Source organism: Prorops nasuta, unplaced genomic scaffold, assembly GCF_024137725.1.
Source record: "Prorops nasuta isolate Cenicafe-Biocafe unplaced genomic scaffold, Cenicafe_Pnas_1.2 PNAS00027, whole genome shotgun sequence".
NCBI classification, from domain to species: domain Eukaryota; kingdom Metazoa; phylum Arthropoda; class Insecta; order Hymenoptera; family Bethylidae; genus Prorops; species Prorops nasuta.
Window position 1 is genome coordinate 1677218 of NW_027116824.1, and position 21363 is coordinate 1698580.

The 21363-nt window shown below is 40.1% G+C and overlaps 3 protein-coding genes across 4 annotated transcripts; all 3 read right to left on the minus strand.

Moving 5' to 3' along the window:
* Positions 1-233: 233 nt before the first annotated feature.
* Positions 234-5036, minus strand: LOC136782462 (protein FAM151B). The gene is made up of 5 exons (XM_066741902.1): positions 4753-5036; positions 2916-3044; positions 2045-2274; positions 1770-1912; positions 234-1678 (listed from the first exon to the last, which is right to left on the minus strand). The coding sequence occupies exons 1-5, from the start codon at positions 4796-4798 to the stop codon at positions 1285-1287; spliced, it is 942 nt and encodes a 313-aa protein (XP_066597999.1). The 5' UTR covers positions 4799-5036; the 3' UTR covers positions 234-1284.
* Positions 5037-6946: 1910 nt separating this feature from the next.
* LOC136782559 (protein croquemort-like) lies at positions 6947-14671 on the minus strand. 2 transcript variants are annotated; one of them, XM_066742065.1, is made up of 10 exons: positions 14105-14671; positions 12244-12483; positions 10617-10783; positions 9615-9759; positions 9249-9455; positions 8945-9156; positions 8380-8791; positions 8187-8260; positions 7914-8127; positions 6947-7826 (listed from the first exon to the last, which is right to left on the minus strand). In XM_066742065.1, the coding sequence occupies exons 2-10, from the start codon at positions 12358-12360 to the stop codon at positions 7698-7700; spliced, it is 1677 nt and encodes a 558-aa protein (XP_066598162.1). In that variant the 5' UTR covers positions 12361-12483; positions 14105-14671; the 3' UTR covers positions 6947-7697. The 2 variants fall into 2 exon arrangements, with proteins under 2 accessions (XP_066598162.1, XP_066598163.1); XM_066742066.1 differs by lacking the exon at positions 14105-14671 and adding an exon at positions 12557-12641.
* Positions 14672-15857: 1186 nt separating this feature from the next.
* On the minus strand, positions 15858-21162 carry bdl (borderless). The gene is made up of 12 exons (XM_066742053.1): positions 20465-21162; positions 20249-20391; positions 19299-19530; positions 18661-18827; positions 18334-18478; positions 17986-18260; positions 17778-17912; positions 17434-17693; positions 17154-17329; positions 16884-16928; positions 16601-16789; positions 15858-16480 (listed from the first exon to the last, which is right to left on the minus strand). The coding sequence occupies exons 1-12, from the start codon at positions 20523-20525 to the stop codon at positions 16254-16256; spliced, it is 2055 nt and encodes a 684-aa protein (XP_066598150.1). The 5' UTR covers positions 20526-21162; the 3' UTR covers positions 15858-16253.
* Positions 21163-21363: the final 201 nt, after the last annotated feature.

Consider the following 21363-nt stretch of genomic DNA (forward strand, 5'->3'; position numbering starts at 1 on the left):
TCAAGATTCTCTCCGCATAGTTGTGTAGATTTTTTCTTTCATTTGTGTCCTCCGAGACGAGAAAACTGAGATGTTTTGAATTTCTCCGAGAAGAATCTTAAATAATGACAGACCGAGTGGGACGCTCGGGATGTCACTGTACGCGCATTGTTAGATATCACAAAGTGGCAAACGACATATGAATGAATTGCCACGAGTACGGAGTAAAAGTATAAGAAAGATTTCATTCTTCCTTCTTTTTCTCAGGATTTTATTATGAAATTTAATATAACGCAGCCGTTTTTTACATTAGTATCCTTTGGCCTAATCTTAAAGTATATGGCTTACGTAGTACATACAAGACTAATTATACCTTGTTGACTGCACCTCTATTAAAGATATGTCGAACGCAGGTACAGGATATACCGTGTGAACACTAAGAATAACATGCGTTGTAAGACACTAGGGATGAACCTTCGGACGACACGTAACTGCGTTGAAAATACATTTTACTTGTATTTCATGCTGGGCGTTCGGCACACTTTGGTATAAGGCTATATACTTTTTCTGCTTATCGTTCCTCCGTTTTTATTTTTTTTTTCTCTTTTAATCATTTTTAAAGCGACGACGCATCAAAAATCCTTTCTTACCAACACGGAACGAACAAAAGTGGACTTACAGTCAATTACATTTTTGTTAGTAGTATTCTCAAAAGTAGATTTTTTCCATTAAATAACAAAAGTAAACACAGAACTACGCTGTTATAATCTTGAAGGAAAGGAACTAAGCTTTTAGCGAATAAAAGCGAGATTGTTGTCACGTCGAATTTTCAATTGCTACTTTGCAGAGATATTCTTTTTACATACAACTGTGTGTACTATGTTAAATGCTATTTTAAGCTCATGGTAAGTAATTTAAGCTTAAGGGAATAAAGGATTATATTAATAGTTAATCGTTACTCTTACAATGAGAACAGTGTTTAAGTGCTGGGTAAACCATATAGTTCAGCTCAGACAAATGAGCTATCGGTGCACCAAGCGCGAAAATTCTTCATTTAGCAACGCTGTAGTAATAAGCAGATAGGATCGTAACAAACAATTTTCAATTCTACTCAAAGCTTAGTCATTGATAAAGGAAATGAAAGTCAGACATCCCCTCTCAATTATTTTTTTGTCTCCTAATACTTGAATATGAAAGAAAAAGAAAGGGTCCGCCTGCGTTTCAACGGATCAATATTAAAAATGCCGCACTGCTTTGCGATATTCGTAAACTTCGTATGGCAATAAAATTATGAATACTTTGATTTTAAAAGATTCTGGCTAGACAAAGAGTTACAGCCATAGCGATCAAGGAGAATGCAGAAGTGACTTGCAATGCACCGGAAATATTGAGCTTATTCATAACATCTTGAGGAACGTCGATGTAAACCCTGCCAACTCCGACGTCTTTAATCAAACGCGAGAGCTTGTCGGTGTCAACTGGGTCCTTCTCGTGGGACCATATTGTAAGGGTGACATTTTTGAAGCCCGTGGTATCCTTGAAAAGACTTTTGATGCCCTCGGCATCGTTTGCTGCAAAACCTGCCCTCACAGGGTAAGTTACCGATTGAGTAATGTTGTTCTCTTTTAAAACCTCGACCATTTTTTTCAGCTGCTCCCCACTGTACCGACTATCGGTACTATTTGGCTCTTTACCTAGGCTACAACAATTAAACGCGAATTTTAATATTTCAATAATATTAAGAATAACAGATGTCACAATCACTAATTATTTGAGAAGTCACTCATTACCTGGTAGTCCAACCAGCGGAAATTATACTCTCCGGAAATGACACTTTGGCTCCTTTGAGGAAAGTTTTAGCATTCAATGGCGTATTCGTTGCATTTATTGGTCCAGGGAGAATGTCCGCGTTGAGGAATACTGGCACACCAATCTGAAATCAATAAATGCTCGCACTGTAGGATATTGTTGGTGACAGTGACGACTGACGTTAACATGGATATGCCGAGAACGGGCTAAATATCATCTAGAAAAGAAGAAAGAAGCGAACATAAGAAGGGATTACCTTTGTACGAAACTTTTCAATGATGGGTCTGCTGCTTTCGAAAGCGTCGATAGATTTGAAGTCAAGTTTAATGCCTTTGGTGCCATTATGAGTTTTGTTAAGAAACTCCTCAAGAGAAAGATCACTCTCGCTGTCAGGTGGATGGGCCATTATCGGTATTAGGCTCAAGTTTTTTGAGGATCCAGTGATGTTACCTATCGATACGTCGGCCTCCAGCATCATAATATCACCTTTAAAAAGGAAGTAAATGTTCTATTCAGTCATGTAGCTTTGGCTCGTCAGCCTCGGTTCGTGGAATCAGCCGGAGCTCAACGGAGTAGCAGGAGGACGAAGGAAGGGATGCTGCTCAAGTTTTAGTCACGTGCACACACGTGCACCGAATATCGATCATGCTTTAAAGAGGTTGGACGAGCCTCGCGATGACTTTTCCTCTACCACACATTCCATTATTCCTCAGAAAAATCCATTTTATTTCCAGCTTTGCTCAAATACTTTACGGCTCTACGATAATTGATTCTTTTCACCGACAATCGTAAATACCACGTTATACTTTAATTCTAGTTGCAACTACGACAAATCTGGCACGACCAACTCTCTCATGCTTTAAGGCAGTGGAATTTTCTAATCCTCTCGAGGACTCCCGTTCTTTATTTTCTTCAGTGTATGTTTTTTTTTAGATTCTATAGGCAATTAGCTGTTCAACCGAAGGATTGTTTTTACACACCATACTCGCCGATAATCGATAGTCGAGCGAGATTTAACGTCATGCAGTACTAGAAAACAATAAAAATACCTTTTCTAAACGTAGACCTTACCGTAGACTTTTTTTCCCACTAAACAGTCAAAACGTAAACATTATAGGCAAACTTACTCGAAGACAAAGCTTTACTCAGAAGAATTTGATTGTTCACAGCATGTGCCCAAACAATTTTCGTCAGATTCCCATTGATTTTCGAGAAGAAGGTTATTGGATCCGGAGCTACTGCACACATAGCGACCTCTGCAAACATAAAAAGGGTTTGATTAGAAATTGTCCTTCGGTCTAATAACTCCACTGCACATTCGAATTTCCGATTGAAGGTCGTATGTAACTCGTTAAGACTAGAATGTTACAAGACTCGAGGCTGAAAGTTTTTGGCCCGACTAGAATTGAAAAACCTTCAAAAAAACGTGAGTTTCGCTCGATGCCGTCGGACCATAACCTCAGTCGGGACAAGTTTTATTACGTATTTGTAATTCAAAGCCAGTCTGCTCGAACTTTGTTCAACTGACAAATTATTGCGATATTTTCATATCGCAATATACATGGCATTTCTTCTCCGACAAAAACTCGAGTCTTGTACGCTGACAAACGTTCTAGAATGGACGTCGAAGGGGGAGGGGGGGGGGGGGGTGACGGTTAGTCGAACACGAACAAGCAAACGTTCATCGGTCAAACAAGATTTTAGTTAGCATCAAAAGTCGCAAAGAATGTGTGTTGCGACGGTTATCCTTTCTTTTCTGCACTTTTTTGTACTTCACTGGTCGGTAAACAGAGTTTCCTCTATTTTGCACAAACGAATCTCTGGCCTTGCCTCGAGCTGGGTCAAGTGAAGCGATAAAAGGGAAAAAGAAATTTCCCTACCTCGTTCCGAAAATACACAATTACATTAGAAATTAAGTTTAACGTATTTATTTGTCAGTAAGGCGAAATCAAACTTTGTATCATTGTAATGATTATTTTTCATGACTTTCGCGAAGGAATCTTTGTGTGTACGTTTGTTTACACTTGGTCGGACGGTTAACATTTTTTCCTTAGAATTTATATTTTCTCTTTCAATAACGTATCTTATTTCATTTGATGTATATATACAGTAGCGATTACTCTTATATTAGCATTATTGTTTTGCAACGCATTGCCAGTCTACGTTTAATATCCCAAACGATACAGTCCCATATCAGTGTTGGTACATTGTACATTATAAAGTCAATGGCCCCTATGATAATACGTGGCAGGATAACAATAACAGTCTCGTTATAATAAAGGTATTAATTAAAGGGATATGTATCGGATGACGGAACTCCTAACCTTTCCACAATTTATTATGACGCTGGAAGATAGAATTTCAGCAATTTTATCCGTTAAGCGGCATGAGATTTTCATCGATACGCCTCATGGATGACTGTTTATTGTTCTATTTTTAAGAATTACCGACCTCGTACTTGTAAACCGTTTTATACGTTTAGAGCTGCGGAAAATGTACCGATAAAGGGGTGGAACTAGGAATTCTCTTAGCAGTCACGCATTGATCATTTTCAAATGAGTTCAAATTATGGAAATGTATTATTTGCTCTTTATGGTCCCACAGTTGTAATTGCTGGTATCAAACCATGTGTCAGGAAGATCGATTCAATACCGAAGAATCTTTGAATTTGGAAGAGATAAGGAGACAAGAGAGAGAGACGTTTGTCAATCAGCAAATGTTTGGACTGGTTGTTTCGGTAGGCAGGCTTTAAGTTCAAATCGATACTCGGCCCAAATTTTGGGTGCCGCCTTGAACGAAATCTCCCTTTCCCTCTCTCCTCTTTCTCTCTTTCACATCATGATCATGAATACAATTTGTTAGGAAGAAAATGTACTTTCAAAGGGGAAAAAAGCTCTTGACAAGGAGATCACGTCCGAAGGGGAGAGATTTGAATAGGTATTATAGCTGATTGGTTAGACTTACGGATCAGTGCCAGGACTAAAATCGACGTGAACGTAGATCGCGGCATGTTTTCTCACTTTGAGGGAGAGAAGGCTAATAAAGCTTGAGTCGTAAAGCAGCACGTGCAATAATGGGCGGATGCGGGTTCGGCTGCGCGGTTTCTGCTTTTGCACATATATATCAGTGGCGCATGCACTTTACACCGGTCGACTGTTTTTAGAGTTAACGATTGGATAAACGAACCGAATTGAAAATTGTCAAGACCCGAACGACCCGGCGGTTTAGAGTCGACTGTACCGTGACTTGTCTGGCGTACCACTAAATCCCAAGAGCCAATGGCAATCTCCCTTGCGCGCTTACTGCTTATGTTCGCGCGGGACCCACGACGGAGCCACGAATCACGAAGCTACCGACCGACCACCTCTACCGTGCCCTTTCTCGATAGTACCTATAGTCCCCTCCGCCATCCCACTTTCTCCCCTTCTTTTTCTTATTAATAACGCATAATAAGCGGTAATTATTTTTACCGAGAGTAGCCAATTCCCATTTCTCTCGTTTTAGCAAGGTAAACTTAACCTCGAAACGGAAATTTTCGACATTTTTCAAAGAACGCTGACGACCGGAATTAGGCGGGAATATTTGTAAGGTGTTCACGTATGCGAGCATAGCAAGGCCAGCAGCAGCGAACAATTGGACTCGGACCGAGGGTGAAGCTTCGAAGGCTGAACTGACTGGTAATAGTGGTACGTAGAAACGGAAACGTAAAAATCCGTATGCGCCGTTCGTCGAGGTCTCTCGCGTGCGTGTACTTATCCTTCACCACGTGTTTCATTCGCTTAACCCATCCGGTCCTATAGACCGAAAGGTAAAACTCAAGGTAAGTCTCTCTTGCGTTCGTTGTGTAAAACGAAAAGCCATAATATTTTTAAATTTTTACAGCTTATCTCGTGTGCTTTTCCCATAACTAAATGCAGAGGGAGAGAAAAAGGACACACATGTTTGGTACACGTGTACCAATGTGTCCCACCCTAAACGAGAGAAGGGTTCGATGAAAAGCTTGTAGTAGGCTACCTAAACCTACGTTGTAATGGGGTGCAAAATGAGAGGAAGGAGAATACTGAAAGAAAAGGGTGGGGGTAAAGCCTTAAACATCTGCCAATTGGAGTTTGGAGGAGGGGGGAGGGATATAGAACGGTCCAGACTCCAGAAGGGGGCTCTGCCATCAAGGGTCATGCCTATTCTCAATTACCGGTTCGCAATTCGTAACGGAGAAAGATTTGCAAGGTATACGTGTGTATTATAATTTAAGTTTTTTATCGAATCATTAATGATTGAACTTTAGAGCAAAACATATATAAATTCTTGTTCCGTTTCAACTCGATCGTGTTAATTAGATGAAGAGAAATTTAACTTCTAATAACCTCAATTAAATAATGAGCGAACTATCTGCTTTAAAAGAGCACTGCAATGTGGAAAGGGTAGTCAGGCCATCCCCAACGCCAGATGGAATGACGGGTCAGTACCGAGAGTGTTTAATAGGTCAAACTTGCTGTCTTATTTATTTAACGCTCTAATCGCGGTACTTTTGTTCTTTGACTCATCTCTCTCGCCACAGCAAATGCAAGGAATTCTATAGTTTCTAGAGTCTCTTACAGTGACTAGCTAGGCATTCGAGTAAAACGATTACGTATTCTTGTACTTGAACTTTTAACAAAACACTCGATTTTTCCTTCTAATTCTAAGCTTTCTTGACTAACAGAAACTTTGTTCACATTCTCAAACATTATATCAGCTGGTTAATTAAGAGAATAAAATAAAACACCTGATCTAAGTAGATACACAATTTTGTAGGTTAGGGCAAGCTTAGCAACAAGAAAGTTTTAATTGTTGCATTAATTTGATTTATTCGAATTATCAGGTGCCTATTTACCTACGGTAGAAAAATGTAGCAGAGAAAAAATGTTATAAATGGATACGGCAGCTAGTTTTTTCCTCCACTTTGATTAAGATTTCTGGTCTAAATTATACACTTTTCTATTGAAATGTAATATTCAAATCAAACAATTACGAATGATTTCTTATCTCTCTATCTTCTTTTTTATTATAATCGCTCCACGTCCCACTCACTTCGGCAGTTCTTGCACTTTGCGCCATCTGTAAAGAAACGCTTCAATCTTCGTCAAAAAAGGTTACGTTTCTCCGTCGGTCACTACAATTTCAAATATACACATATATTCTTTAAAAAAGGTATCGTTTTCACATACAATTTTTCAACCACTTGTATTACGTTGTAGACTGCTGTGTGTACTAAATATATGTTGCTAGTAACATTATGGTAATCACTTAATTAGTAAATTGCGATAATTAGAGTCATATATAGTACCCTGCGTACAGTCTTAACGCATATAATTTATCGACGCTCATTATTTAAAATATACGTATTTTTGTACATTAACATAGGAATGTATGAACAAGCGATATTAAAAAAACGATCTTTTTTTCAACAGTATAAAAAGTGCACCGTCGATCGCTATCGCTTTTAATATACCTAGGCATTCATTGATCAAGTATAATAATGGCACATGTTCATGAGCTAATTCCTAATTTGTTGGACAAATTCTCTAGTAATATTCACAATAAGTTTCTCCAACCGTCCGACTGAAAAATTTACATAAAGAATTAAAGATACGACCTAGCACTTAAATCTATTATTTTCTACAAAATTATAGCAACTATCAACTTGGCACTCTGGTAGATAACATCTCTCTTCTTCTATGAACCGACAATAGTCATTTCATGATCTGTATATACCATTGAAAAGATTCAATGTCTCATACGATAATTCGGTGTGATTTATCACAAAATTTTCAATTAAAACTAGATAAGGCATTTAAAATCTTCTATCGTTAATTGGCGATATATCTTGACCGTTAGACCTTAATAGTTGCAATAGCTTTTTTTCTCGATTAATAAAGCTTTGGATATAGTTGTCGATCCGTCCTGGCATTTGAATCATCGTTCGTATTTACTTTGTCCATATATACAATTTCCTCTTTCTCGATGGAGGTTGAATCGGGATAATCCAGTTTTGAATTCTGCGTGAAAATGTTTCAAATTACAGAGACCATTATGCAAAATACTTTATGTTTGCAAGAGAGAAAGGGAGACTAGCAAGGACTTACCAATGGAACTCGAGATCTGCCATTAACATAATGGAGCACAGCAATCGCGAGGAGCATTAACGAACCAACGAGGGCCATTGCTGCACTAGTGTACAGACAAATGTCTGGAAGAAGAAGGAACATGCTTATATTGGAAACTACATCCTCGGTTAAAGCAACGTCCATGGAGAACCATAATATTGGAAAGAAAATTTTAGGTACATCTTTGAAGAGACTGAAAACAATTCCATGTATAAAACATTTGCCACTAAAAATGCACTGAAATTAATATACCTTATAGTTTTTGAAGGTTGCAGAAGAATATTCACTTGGAATCTGGCAGCCACCCTAAGTGGTACTCCGGTGGTCTGTAATATAATAATTGTTTCTTACTCAAAATTCTTGTTCTGTTTTATCATTGATTGTTATGGTAGAAATATTTTCCAGAAAAATGACTGATGCAAAAATATCAAAAACCTATACTGACTGGCTCTAAGATAATGTAGAAATCATGATCGCTGCTTGGACGAAGACCATGGACTTGATCCAGGAGAACTGGGTCGCCTTTATAAAAGTGTGGAAGACTAACGAATGCAGGCGCACCGTAACGACACGCTGTTATGTTGATCAAGCCAGACGGAGTGCACTCTCCGTTGCAATAACAATAACCTAAGTTGACAGTGTCAGGGTCATCTTCCAATAGAGATTTAGTATTCGCTTCGGCCGAGTGCTCAGCATTGAAGAAGTCCTCCGTCGTAGTGACGGCTTCAAAATATTTAGCCTGATCATGGGGGTAACGTCTACGTGTATCGTTACCAAAAGTTTTACCACCAAGGCTAAACTTATATCCCTTCACGCCCAAATACTCCGCAGTTTCGGTATATTCATAGGTTATAGGCCTGTAAATGTATATTACAGATTAATGCCACATCCTATATCAAGAGTATAACGTTCTTAAAACGATCTTAGAATCTACTCAGAAAGAATAAAATACTATAAGTTTGTTTTTTATTGCAGGCACCAATATAAGGTATCCATGACTGTATACCAACCTGCACAAGTCCACGCTGAACATAGTAACGTCGTCTTTCGTTCTATGAGGTGGCCAGAATTCACCAGCACTACCTTCAATAACGTTGCATGGACTTCTGAAGAACTTTGTCGTATCTCTATAATTCCAGTTCTTTATCACACCTAAATTCTTGATATCGTCCTCACCAGTGGCCATATTGAAATGACCATCGATCTCGTAGGATCCATTCCTCTGCAAGGAAAATTCAAATTGAAAAATTATGCTCCACGTGATTGGTTTTAATGTGGATAAATAAATAGAATAATATAAATGTATAGTCGTACCTTGTAAAACCAGCCAAAACGATCAAATGGTGGTATGTCATCCTCCGCCACGGCTAGTTTGCCCATTTTGATAACGGTGTCATCGTATCCAGTGAATAATAGCTCGTCTATGCTCTTCACTATGTATAACTGTGACGATGAGCTTAGCACGTACGATAATGAATTTTGCATGAAAATCGACCAATATCTCGTTTTATGCGCGGCTGACTAAAATGTCGAGTAAGAGTGAGAGGGTGAAGAGAGATATTTGTTTGAGAGAAAAATGGAAAGAGAAAATAAAGTGAGCAAGTATGGAGAGATAGGGAGGAAAGGAAGGAAGAAAGAGAGAAAACAAAAGAGAGAAGAATAAATGGAAAATATACTCACAACTGCCACTACGTTTAATTGTATAACTTTGTCATTGAGACTTCCGTTACTGGCACTCGGATCAAAAGTCCAGAATCTCCTCTGAAAGTAGCTAACTGTGCTGTTTTCCGGATGGAACGTGATGTTAAATTTTTTCTTTACTTCTCTGCAATGAGTAAGTAGAAAATCAGCAAAAAACCTCTCGTTAAAACAATAACCTTGCAATGTTCGCCAATGTATTCAAAACCTGCTCACTTAATTCTAAAAAAACTATGATCCTATATAGATCTTACAAGCGAGGAATTGCATAAATTGTTTTTAAATTCATTCTACAATATCTAAGCTCTTAATTTCAAAGACGTAAAGACCCTATTCGCTTATTTCCCTTAAACTATATTTTTATCGTCTATGGATAATTATAAATTCTAGAAAAATTGTGATCTTAGATCTTACAAACTACGATTCTTAAAATTAGTTCGTCAATTCTCCATACAAGGTCCAAGACCTTAATTTCAATAATATACGACCCCTAAGTCCTTATTTCTCCCCAACTATTTTTCTCTCGACCACTGATAAATGAATCTTCTATTTAATTGGCCGACATTATTGTAACAGAATCGCGCTTGATTGCATTATCAGAAATGTCTGTGACCAAGCAGTGCGAGCGACGAGGTCGCAAAGAAAGTAATTAATAATACTATTACTTAACGGCAATAAGTAATACGTCCTTTATCATCGCCCACGCGCTCCTTAGCTCCACACTTTATAGAGAGAGGGCTACTACATTGAAACGTTTTATTGCTCATTAAGACGCCGATATTACGAGCTTAATTCTTGCTTATTAAGTTTACCAGTCAAATTCACCGTATACAATAAGCGGTCTTCTCTACTTTGAATAATTGATTATAATACATCCTCGTCTAACAAAGTCCATCCCCCTCCTGGGCCCAGATATTACAAGTAATTGCGCTTCGAACATTTCAGGCAATTGACCGAGCCAACATCTTCACCAGGAAGACCCACCTAAAACTGTAAGGTCCAACTTCAACCAGATTCGGTTTCTTTCCTGGTATCCGCAGCTCCTCAGGATTCGTCCAGTTGAAGAAATAAAATTTGAGGTGCATCGGTGGCAGTTTGCTGGTATCCTTCCAGACCTCGAAGCTCCTAGAGTTTGGTGACAGCTTCATTTCCTGAAAAATTACAATTGGAATTTAACCTATTCCTCGAGGTGAGAAGGCTTTGTAAAAACAATGTGCGTTTTCAGTCAGCATAATAATAACCATGAGACGTCAATTTTCTTTAGCGTTACAAAAACAAGAAAGATTTGTCCGATGAGCGAGAAGTCGACTATTGATAACCCGGCGTGGAAGGGAGGCTGTATTATCAGGGAAAGAAACGTGACGATAATGGACAGCGGCGCTTTATTGGTGCGCAATGGTGGATCGAGTACCAATTATCTTTTTGGATAGAAGAGAAAACCTATGTGTTTTCTGTGGATGAGCAGTAGTTAAAGAAAAAGAAGTATGGTTGGGAAATTAAACAGGAAATTCGAAGATGCATTTTCCATTAACTTTCTTGGACAGAAAAATGTGTTGTTAGGAATTTAGGAAATAAGCGATAGGGGATTTTAACATCAGGAATGAATTTTGTTATAGTAGTAATGGATGTAGAAGTCTTATATTATTATTGAAAGATAAAAGAAAAAGCCCTGAGCTTTTTCGAAAATGAACGGCAGTCAAGGAAGCAGAGATTCGTACAGAAAATGACCAAGAGTACCTCTATGATGTCATATCCCATGGGAGTTTTTTCATGTCCAGATATTTATGACGATAGCTAGGTCCTTAGAAAAAAGAAACGATAGGAGGTTTGGGCACGAAAAACTAGTTTGCTTAAAGCAGTAAAATATGTAAAAAATTTTGTACGAAAAATAAAGAAAAATAAGTTAGGGACTCTAAATCTTACGGATTTTTTGTTTCAGAGACATATGGTGATAGCCAGGACTTAAAAAAACTTTTACAAGGTTTAAGGAAAGTGGAAGAGCTGAGCCAAGGGAGCAAAGATATAGGTACTAAGAATGACGCCGATTAGTTCGGATGATACCGAGGCCCTATGTTGGTCGAGAGACTAATGGCTACAGCTGGGATTTAAGAAAAGGATGGGAGTTTTGAAGGCGTCGGAGGAGAGGAGCCAAGAAAGCAAAAACATAGGAAAACTGGTGTAAAGAATAACGATGAGTACTCGACACCGAAAGCACCGAGAACTTTAGGGTTTTGTCTCATGGCCATAAATAGAAGTTTATAAACAAAAACATTCCTTTTGGAGAGGGAAGATAAAGGTACTTACAGATAGTAAACTGAATTAGAAGAAACTCGAGTGAAGGAAGCAAAGGTTAATACTACAAAGGACACTGAATTTTATTGTTCCATTTCATGTTGATAATTAAAAGTTCATAAAGAAAACCATCCCCTTTTGGAGAAGGAAGACAAAGATACTTACAAATTCTAAAATGAATTAAAAGAGACTCGATCCAAAGAAGTAAAGGTTGATACCACAAAGGACACCGAATTATATGAATCAATCCCATTCCGATAATTAAAGAATTTTAAAAAAATTACCATTTTTTTTGTAGAAGAAAGAAAGTGGTACTTACGGATTCTAAAATGAATTGAAATAGACTCGGTCCAAAGAAGCAAAGGCTGATACCACCAACGACTAGGAGTAGCCCAAGGACACCGAATCCTAGGGTCTTGTTGGTCCAGGGTCTCATGGCGATAGTTCGGACTTGGCCGAATGCAGGGAAATTTCTTTAAATCTGCATGTGCAACCTTATTATTGGATCGACTATATCGAGCTGCCGGCTTCTCGGTCTCTCACGTTCCAACGACAATCTCTGTAAGATAAAATTTATATCTAATCGTCCAGTCGCCGAGTCAAGCTTAGACTACAGCTGTGGGAGCACGGACCTGTCTCTATATAAAACACGTGCTATTCTTCTTCGCTCGAGAGGAAGTAGCCGAGAGTGTTATTACAATTTGCTTTTATTCCCCCATCTCTCTCGCTCTCTTTATCTCTGTCTCTTTCCACCCGTTGCTATCCCTATCTTTATCATCGTCTTCCTCTTCTCCACCCCCCCCCCCCCGCCTCCAACAGAATTCCCCACCTCACCGACTCGGCGACGATACACTCTCGCGTGACTCACTTCTCACACTGCTCTTTAACTCGTCTATTTCGATCCTTTTCGTTGATATTTTTTACGTAACGAATATTGGCTATGCCAAGTTACCAGGCCAAGCCGTGCCTCGGCTTTCCTTCAATCGGGTGTACGTAGGTACGTGCACTGTGCATCCCAACTAAGCTGATTAACGTCTGACGACCTCGCAATTCCCATACGTAGGGGAGTGAGCACATTTACCTATTTGTCGTTGAACGATAAATCCACGAAAAAAGTAAAATACGGAAGCACGTTGATATTCGTATGGAATTAATAAAAGTTAATGCATCGAGATAACTGATATTAGTGCGTAATTGGGGAATGAGTTTGGTATTTGTTTACAGTATATTGAGTTGTCGCAGACACTGATAAATATTCGAATCGTGTATATTTTTTTATGCTCGATTGGTTTCTAATGATTTTTATTTTTGTTTGATAATTTATTAAAGTAGCACGGATGCATGAAAGTATAGTATGAGGAATATTGTATACGTCAATGGGGCTAGCTGGATAGTCCGGATGGTTCATCGTATCATCTCTTTGGTGCTATGGCAACGTACGCCACGTGTTATACATGTATCTTGTATATTAACAGTAGTTTTACGGATGTTCCTTATTTGAAACCTTTATGTTTACTTATATTCAAGAATGGGACGACAAAGAGGAGGAATTAATATTTACATATATTTAATGGCATAAGTAAAAAGCCACAAGTTTATTGAAACAATAATATTTAGGTTTCTTGTATATAAATGTAAATCTATTGTGTTAACAAGTCCTTATGAATGTTTGGTGATTTTCAAAGATGCCGCGAGAACCGACCTTTAACCTCTTCAAGCGAATTTATCGGAACGTACAAAGATCGCGTGAAATCGGCGAATAAAAACGCTCTTCCTCTGGCACGCACTATCTCATTGGTCACCGATCGCTTTAACCGTGATCAATCGTGTCAGTGATGATTGCTTTCTTCTAAATATGTATTTATTTTCATTTATAAGTCATTGTTCCTCTATCAAATACCAGTATAAGTTATCGCTTGAATTTTTATCGAAAGAGCAAGTTTCATGGTCAAGCGCGTCATCACTGTTAGGTTACGAAGTTACATGAATTGAAAATATACGCACGCGCGTATGCAATCACGCACTTGACCACTTGACGGTGATTCTGTAGCAGACGAAACTCACGTTTTTCTGACATTCGAAGCTTCTATCTAATTCGAGGAAAGTGAAAATTTGTAAAAAAGATAAAGAAAACAGAAGGGTAGACAAAGAAGTGAAATAAGAAAGGAGTGTGAACTTACACTTTTTCTAGTGACGCGTAGAAAGTAACGTAGCGCCGAATGCCGATTGTTGACTGATGACGCTTGGGAATCAACAGGCAACACAGCTTACGCAGCACGCAGCCAGCTACAGAGCCTGCAGAACGAGCACAACACTCAACGCAGCAGCACTTTGCTTACTCTACTGCTCTACCAAGACTCTCCCTCCCACCATTCAAAGATTTTTCCTCCCCTTTATTTTCTCCATATTGTTTGCTTACTTGGCTGGCCCGCCCGAGTCTCCGTCGCGACCTGCCTGCCTTAACCTCTCTACCGCAACGTTACTCACTACCATCCCCATAACCTCTCACAACGAGATCTGTTTGGGGAATATACCTGAGCCTACGACCCGAACGGTATTCGTCTCCGTTCATCATATTTCTTCTCTCCAAAACACCCAGGAAACACTTCCAACTTAGCGTTTAGAAATCTGTCAAGTGAGAGTTTATACATAGCATCGGCTGCTTTTGGTGAATGGGATCTTTGTTTGTTATTTGGTCCATCCACGAGAGGAAAAAGTTTGCCAACAGCAAGGTTAACTGGCCAACAACATTAATCACGCAGCACACGATATGACCTAATTTCAAGAACAGACGATCGATTCAATATTAAGATTAATTTTTGTCTCGGTACACGAAATGTTTCGATATCATTACGCATTATGATCTTTGAAAAATTGAGGAAAATCTACACTTGAGAAGTATCGTAATAATATTGTAGGAGAGAGTAAGATTGGAAATGAGCTGAAAGTAAGTGGAATCTGTGTCAATTGACAAATTCTCATGGACCATTTGGCACGGTTGTTATATAACCTTGAAACGAGCATCCATGGCATAAAGTTTAAAATCACACCTTCAAGGCTAACTGCAGCAATCTTTTAAATCGTCGTGCACTGAAATTGCGCAAGGATTCGACGAGCACATGGTCCACGCACAATATTTTCCTGTTATAAAGAGTGAGAAAGAGGTAGGAGGAGGAACACTTGATAAAAATATGCGATCTCATCTCTGTCACCCTCTCTCTCTCTCTCTCTCTCTCGATACCGGTCCACTAATATAAATAGTTTTGATAGGGCAGAGGTCTACTGCTGGGTGAAACTACCTCAGTCTACTTGCTTCAACAGATGACTGCACGAGGTAGACACGTGTTTGCTATAAAATAGGGCAAAGCGTTGTGGACTTCCGAAGCTTACCGGCCGCACGCGACGTTCGAGACCTGCGCAATAATGCTTGGTTGTATTATTATATTGTGTTTGGAATTACGAAAGAGAAAAATGTCATCGATCATGACACTGTATTGACCCGATGCAAGTATAACTATCCATGATAAAGAAGAGGGAAGAAAAGAGAGAGGCGGGAAAATAAGTATTCTTTATTAAATTTAAACATTCGTGTCTCGGACTCTGGTCAAATATCATCTGATCAATTTCTCTCCTGCTTGAAATACGAGCCGATACTGTTACACGTGTCACGCCAATAGATTTAAAGCAGATAAGCTGTCGCACGTGGAAAATAATGACGTTAGTGACATAAGCACATTAGTAGAGGGCTTTATGTGTAAAACCCCGCGGGCAGTAGATAACTACTCTCACCAGTTTTATCGACCCACGTTAAGTCCTCCTCTCATTATGAAAATTTTTCTATCCACCCTCAATGTTCCATCTCTATTCTATACATTTTCCTACTTTTACCCTTTACACTCGAAACTTCAATAATAAATCAACAGAATCTTTAGTAGCCAGAAAATTTTATTTACAAAGACATCAAGTGTCGAAGGCACTGTGATACAAAATAATCGAGTATGTTAATAGTAGTGGGGGCATAATCGAGCAAATCTACTTATCATATGTAGGTATTGGTGAGTTTTCATGTCTCTAGGTCAAAGACCTTGAGAAAGAGCATTCAATAATGTGCACTTACTTAATCAACCTTTTAAACGACGCACAATGCGTAGGCGGACGGTTGAATAGTTTTAGTTGTACATGTATAGTCAGTTCATAGTCAATACGAGAGAGCATTTATACTCCTTTCTTCTTTCAAGTGTCGATTCGAAAATAATAATATCGCATTTCCGTTACAGTTATAGGCTTTGAATTGTTGTTGGCGTTGCGTTCTTTTTATTTTGTCCCCGGTCATTTGACCCCCTGGGAAGATTGGCAGAATCTTTTTCTAGCCCACCAGACGGCTGCTAATGCTGCTGCCAAAAATCCTATCCCTGCGACGATACCCATAGAAATTGCTCGATTTCTACGATAAGCAGGCACTTGAAGATTGACACGCTCACTATTGGCCACGTAATTGGTGAGTGAAGTGGCAGCTACTTCGAACGTGTAGTGGCTTTCCTCTTCCAAAGTTTTCACTGATGAAAATGTAAATGGGGGAACAAAGAACGAGAATGAGTGGCGGAGAGAAAATAATGATTAGTTTAGTTTTGAGAATCATTAGTATGATAAGGAACGTTGGGTTTCTCGTTACGCACCTAGATAATAAGTGTCCGTGGTATCCGCTCTGCCGTAAAGATTATTGGTGGGTCCCCTGTACCATCTGACGGTGTAAAGCCTGACTTGATTTGTGCCATAAGAAGGTGGCTCCCATGTAACCAGGTAACCTTCTACTGTCGGCTGAACCCTTACGTTCCTGGGTGGACCCATGGCCTCATTCTCTGAAACTTGAAAGGAGCAGAATCTTCGTATGAGCCTAGCCTAACTTATATTTAATTCTCCATTTCGCTTGTCTACCTGCTATTTCAACAGTACACTCACCTTGCGGACTTCGGAACTCTGAAGCAGAGTTCTCGTCAATTGGAACTGAAAGATAATAACACACTAGGGTATTGTGGATAATTCAAATCGACTAGATCAGCAATTACTTTATTCCCTTTTCGCAATTTTTTTGTCGTTCCTTGCAAATTGCAGAAGAAGCATTAATAAGGAAATAACGTGCCTTTATAAACTTTGAATCTAACTAAAGAAACGCTACATAAGACTACAATAAAAGAGTATTCACTATGGAATTATCATCAGGTTCCGTACTAGGTTCCGTAAAGATCCGAACAGTTTTACTGAACATCCCATCTCCATGTTTATCCTGACTGAGGACCATGAACTCGTACTCTCTTCCAGGTGTAAGATTATTCACAGTTGCCTCAGTAATCCTTCTCGACAAGATCTTCATGGTTCTCCATTCAGAAGTATCTGTAGGCCTGTACCTGAGGGATACATAACGCAATATAGGCATGAACGTTCGCTTCGGTTTCTTCGCTTTTAATAACATAGAAGATATTATTTGATTAGAGAACATTAATTTATTCACCAGACGGAATATTCCATTTTGGGTCTCACGTAACCCGGTATCCAAGTCAACGTAACAGCGTTTTTGCTAGAATTTGCATTGAGATTGTAAGGTGCTCTCGGTGGTACGTTGAGGACCATGAGCTCAGCGTCGGCAACAACGGTCGCTGCCTCGTTGCTGGCCGCACATTGATACAAGCCACGATCGCTTTCTTGAATTCGTTCTATCGTCAGATTTCCACCGGTCAGGATGGTTCTATCAGGTGACAAAGGTGCTCCGTCCTATCCAACAAAAATGACAAATTTTCATCGAAGAGAATTCCATTTTTCAATGTGCACCATTACAGCAAGGTAGCATCTAAATACCTTGAACCACAGGATAGTCGGTCGATGTTGTTCGTCACCGTCTCGAGCATCGCAAGGAATTTCGAGACTCTCACCAAGTTTCCTCATGTACAGATGCTGAGGTGTGACCGTGAACACCGGTGGTCTTTGAACAATCTGAAATTATTCTATACTGTGAAATCCATTCAGTACAATATTGCATGCTAAAATACACAAGTTAACTAGTTACCACAGATATCGCAGGACTAGGTCCTTCCGTGCCAAGAGCATTGTACGGTGTGCATGTGTAACTTCCGGAATGGGTTTCGTCTACTTTGCTGAAGTAGAGAGATCCATTTCTCCTGTAAAAGACTCCTTGAACATTGTAAGGATCAAACAGGAAACCATCTTTTTCCCATCTCAGATTTGTCAAGGGTGGATTAGCCCTGAAGTGACAATCTAGAAGAGCAGATTTTCCATAAGGCAGATAAACTTCTCGAGGTGCATAAATAACCTTGGCCTTATCTAGAAATGATTTAATAACTTGTAGAGATTATTGAAATTTCAAAATATTAAATGCAATGTCGAACATTCATACATTGTACATTGAGGAACGCTGATGCACTTTGTTGATCGCCAGTATCGCTCGTCACCACACACGTGTACTCTCCAAGATCACCCATGGCGGATGATTTGATGGTGAGCGTGCCATCCTCGTCGATGTTTCCTCTTCTATGAAGACTCTGTGCAACGTAAATCAAACGTGTTAAAAATAATAGAAGCACAATGTGTCAGAAACGTTCTTGAAACATGGCAATATATGGAGCTGATTCCAGGAACGTTACTGACACTACAATGGTAAACATCATGCAAAACCGAAGATTTGTCGAGAAGATCTCACGGAGAATTGTGAATGTGGATTCACCTCTAGTTCGGAGATCTGCACACCCTCGTGCAGCCACGAGAGACTCGACGTGTTGTGTTTAGCTTGGCACTCGAAAGATGCCATTTCCCCCTCCATAACGGTCTTGTTGACCGGGGGAACAGCCAACAGCGTCTCCCCTGTAACATTCGTCGGAAACGGCGACGCACCTACGTTGAACGATTTAACAAATCTGCCCGATTTTCTGTTAGTAAGCAACACTGACATTCTTTCTCATGGTCTCTTTGTTTGTTTATTTGTTTCTAGCCGGACGTGCAGAACGCACGCCGAGTTGGTGAGTATTTTACGCAGGTTTTCGAACAATTCACCGGATAAAAAGGAGTGGAGTGTTTTGTAAACATTGCAGTGACGCTTTTGTCGCCCCATGTTTATTGTCTCTTCTCGTAAAGTCGATCCGAATCTTTTTGGGGGGGATAGAGGCAAGAGAAAAGGTTAGGAGAGAAATAGCAGCTGTTCATGTGTAGTGTATTAGTGATAAATTGCAGAAGTACGTACCAGGGAGAGTTCGTGCAAAAACCGAGCTGTAGTTAAATAGGATTGATTATGGAAAAATAGACACAGCATTGTGGATTAGATATATGTGAAAAATTGAATGGGAGAAGAAAGCTGAATAGTCTCACCATCAATTCCAAGATGGAACCACGTGCCGTTGTTTCTGGAGTTTGGACTTCGGTTCGGAAAAATGACTCTGCATTCGTACCAGCCCTGATCGCTCTCGCGAATATTGGTTAAGTTTACGCTACCCTGTCCGTAGCCAGAGGAATGTTCCGCGTCTTGCAAAAGGTTCAATCTGCTTTTGTAGCGTCCATCAATCGAGAAGACACCGTCGTACCAGGAAAATATTGTGCGGCCCTGAAATCATTTGTACAGAAGAGAAGAAGCAATTAAGGCTGGCACGAGAGGCGCGAGGCGTGCATCCGCCACGGGATTAGACTAAATTAGGATATTGTTAGGAATAGGAGAGGCTCGAGAAGCATCCGATAAAACGGCAAGATTTAGCTTAATCACGTTGCTCGAGTCTTTCAAGTAGCGGCCAGACGCGGTCAGCTTTTCTGCATCTCATATAGCTACTCATTAAATGGTAGTGAGTGGGGGGTTCTTCGGCAATTCTAATTGATTCGAGAACATTCAAAACGGTCACATCCTGCGAGAAGCTAAAGTGGGTAACCCGATATTGCACGGTCGTTGCAAGAATTAATCAAAGATTGCTATAGGTATACATATATTGCTCGTCCCGCCCACTGCTAAATCCAAAATTTCACTCCACGATTCGACGCTTCCTATAATCATCCTTAATTATTCGACAATGCGTTAACACTGACCCACTCGTGTACGATTGCTCCCCTCGCAGACTCGCGTTGCTAAATATAATGCATTACATACTGCGTCCCAACTGCAGAGAGAGAGAAAGAGAGCGAGACATAACTCAATATTGCATTCGATTTCTCGAATGAAACCGGATATAAAGAATTCGTCGACCACAGATATAACTCTAGTTACTTGTTGATCAATATTACTTTACTTGACCAATGTTACGCAAGGAGAGAAGAGTTTTTATATCTTTACTCACGTCGCGATTCCATTGAAGAACGTAGGGTATCGGTGTTTCGTGAGGAAAATCGAGATCGCAGTTGAAAACCGCATACTCCCCGACTCCTGCTGTCAAATACGTTGGCTCTTTCTCCTCATCCAATAACAAGTTGAAGCCTCGTGCTGAAAACACTCAGTTTTCACTTCTTTGTTTGTAAATATATTATATTTTCTTTTTTAACCGAGACTGGAATACCTTTGGCAGTTAGGAGTAGGATGATGAATAGGATGATCCTCGATGCGGTAGAATCGATCATTTTCGTCGGTGGTAGATTTTCGAACTACTGTGACAAGTTGCGAACGTTGCGATTGGCGCGAATAACCTAAAAATCGGCAGCGATCGAAGAAAGATGCACATCTGCTTACCTCGACTGGCACATTGCACTATTTTCTTGCGGAGGCTTCGCTTGCTCGTGTAAAAATTGACAAAGAGAAGGAGAGCAGGATCGTGACAACCGTGTAATTGGTGCCGTCGCCGTTGCCGTGGCGTAGGCTCAATCCGAGCGGATACGCGAGTGTCGACCACGCAGTCCACATCCACTGCCGGCCGTCGTTAGCCCCGAATGTATCACGTACATTCGTTGGATTTATGGACGGTGGGAGGTGGAATCTGGAAGGTGGGGAAGGAGCTCCAGCCTACCGTCTAACCGTCTTATGGATGCTGCAAGCACAAACACCACAAGAATCTAAATCCCTCATAAGGCGGGACGTACTTTCTGGATTTCTTCAACGGAAGCGACAACCTTCCACCGAAAAACCAATTCGGTGGTCCTGATTGGGGGAAAGACGCGAAAGAATCAAAGAGGCGCAGTCGTCGCATTTGCGTTGGTGGCCTCGGATTACGTCACTTCCGTCCCTTGGCTGGCACATTTAAGCGAACCTCCTATAGCCTTGCAGCACTGTTGAGATAATGGATCCATTCGCGTGTTTCACGATTCAGGAATGGACGTGGTCTGCACACACTGGAAATAAATGCGTGCATAATCGAATCGTCCGCTTTTGGTTTTCTCCCCTTGATGATCACCTGAGTGCTTTACTGCTGCTGCCATCCCCCTCTCTCCCTATATACAACTACCAAACAACTTAACCATTGTT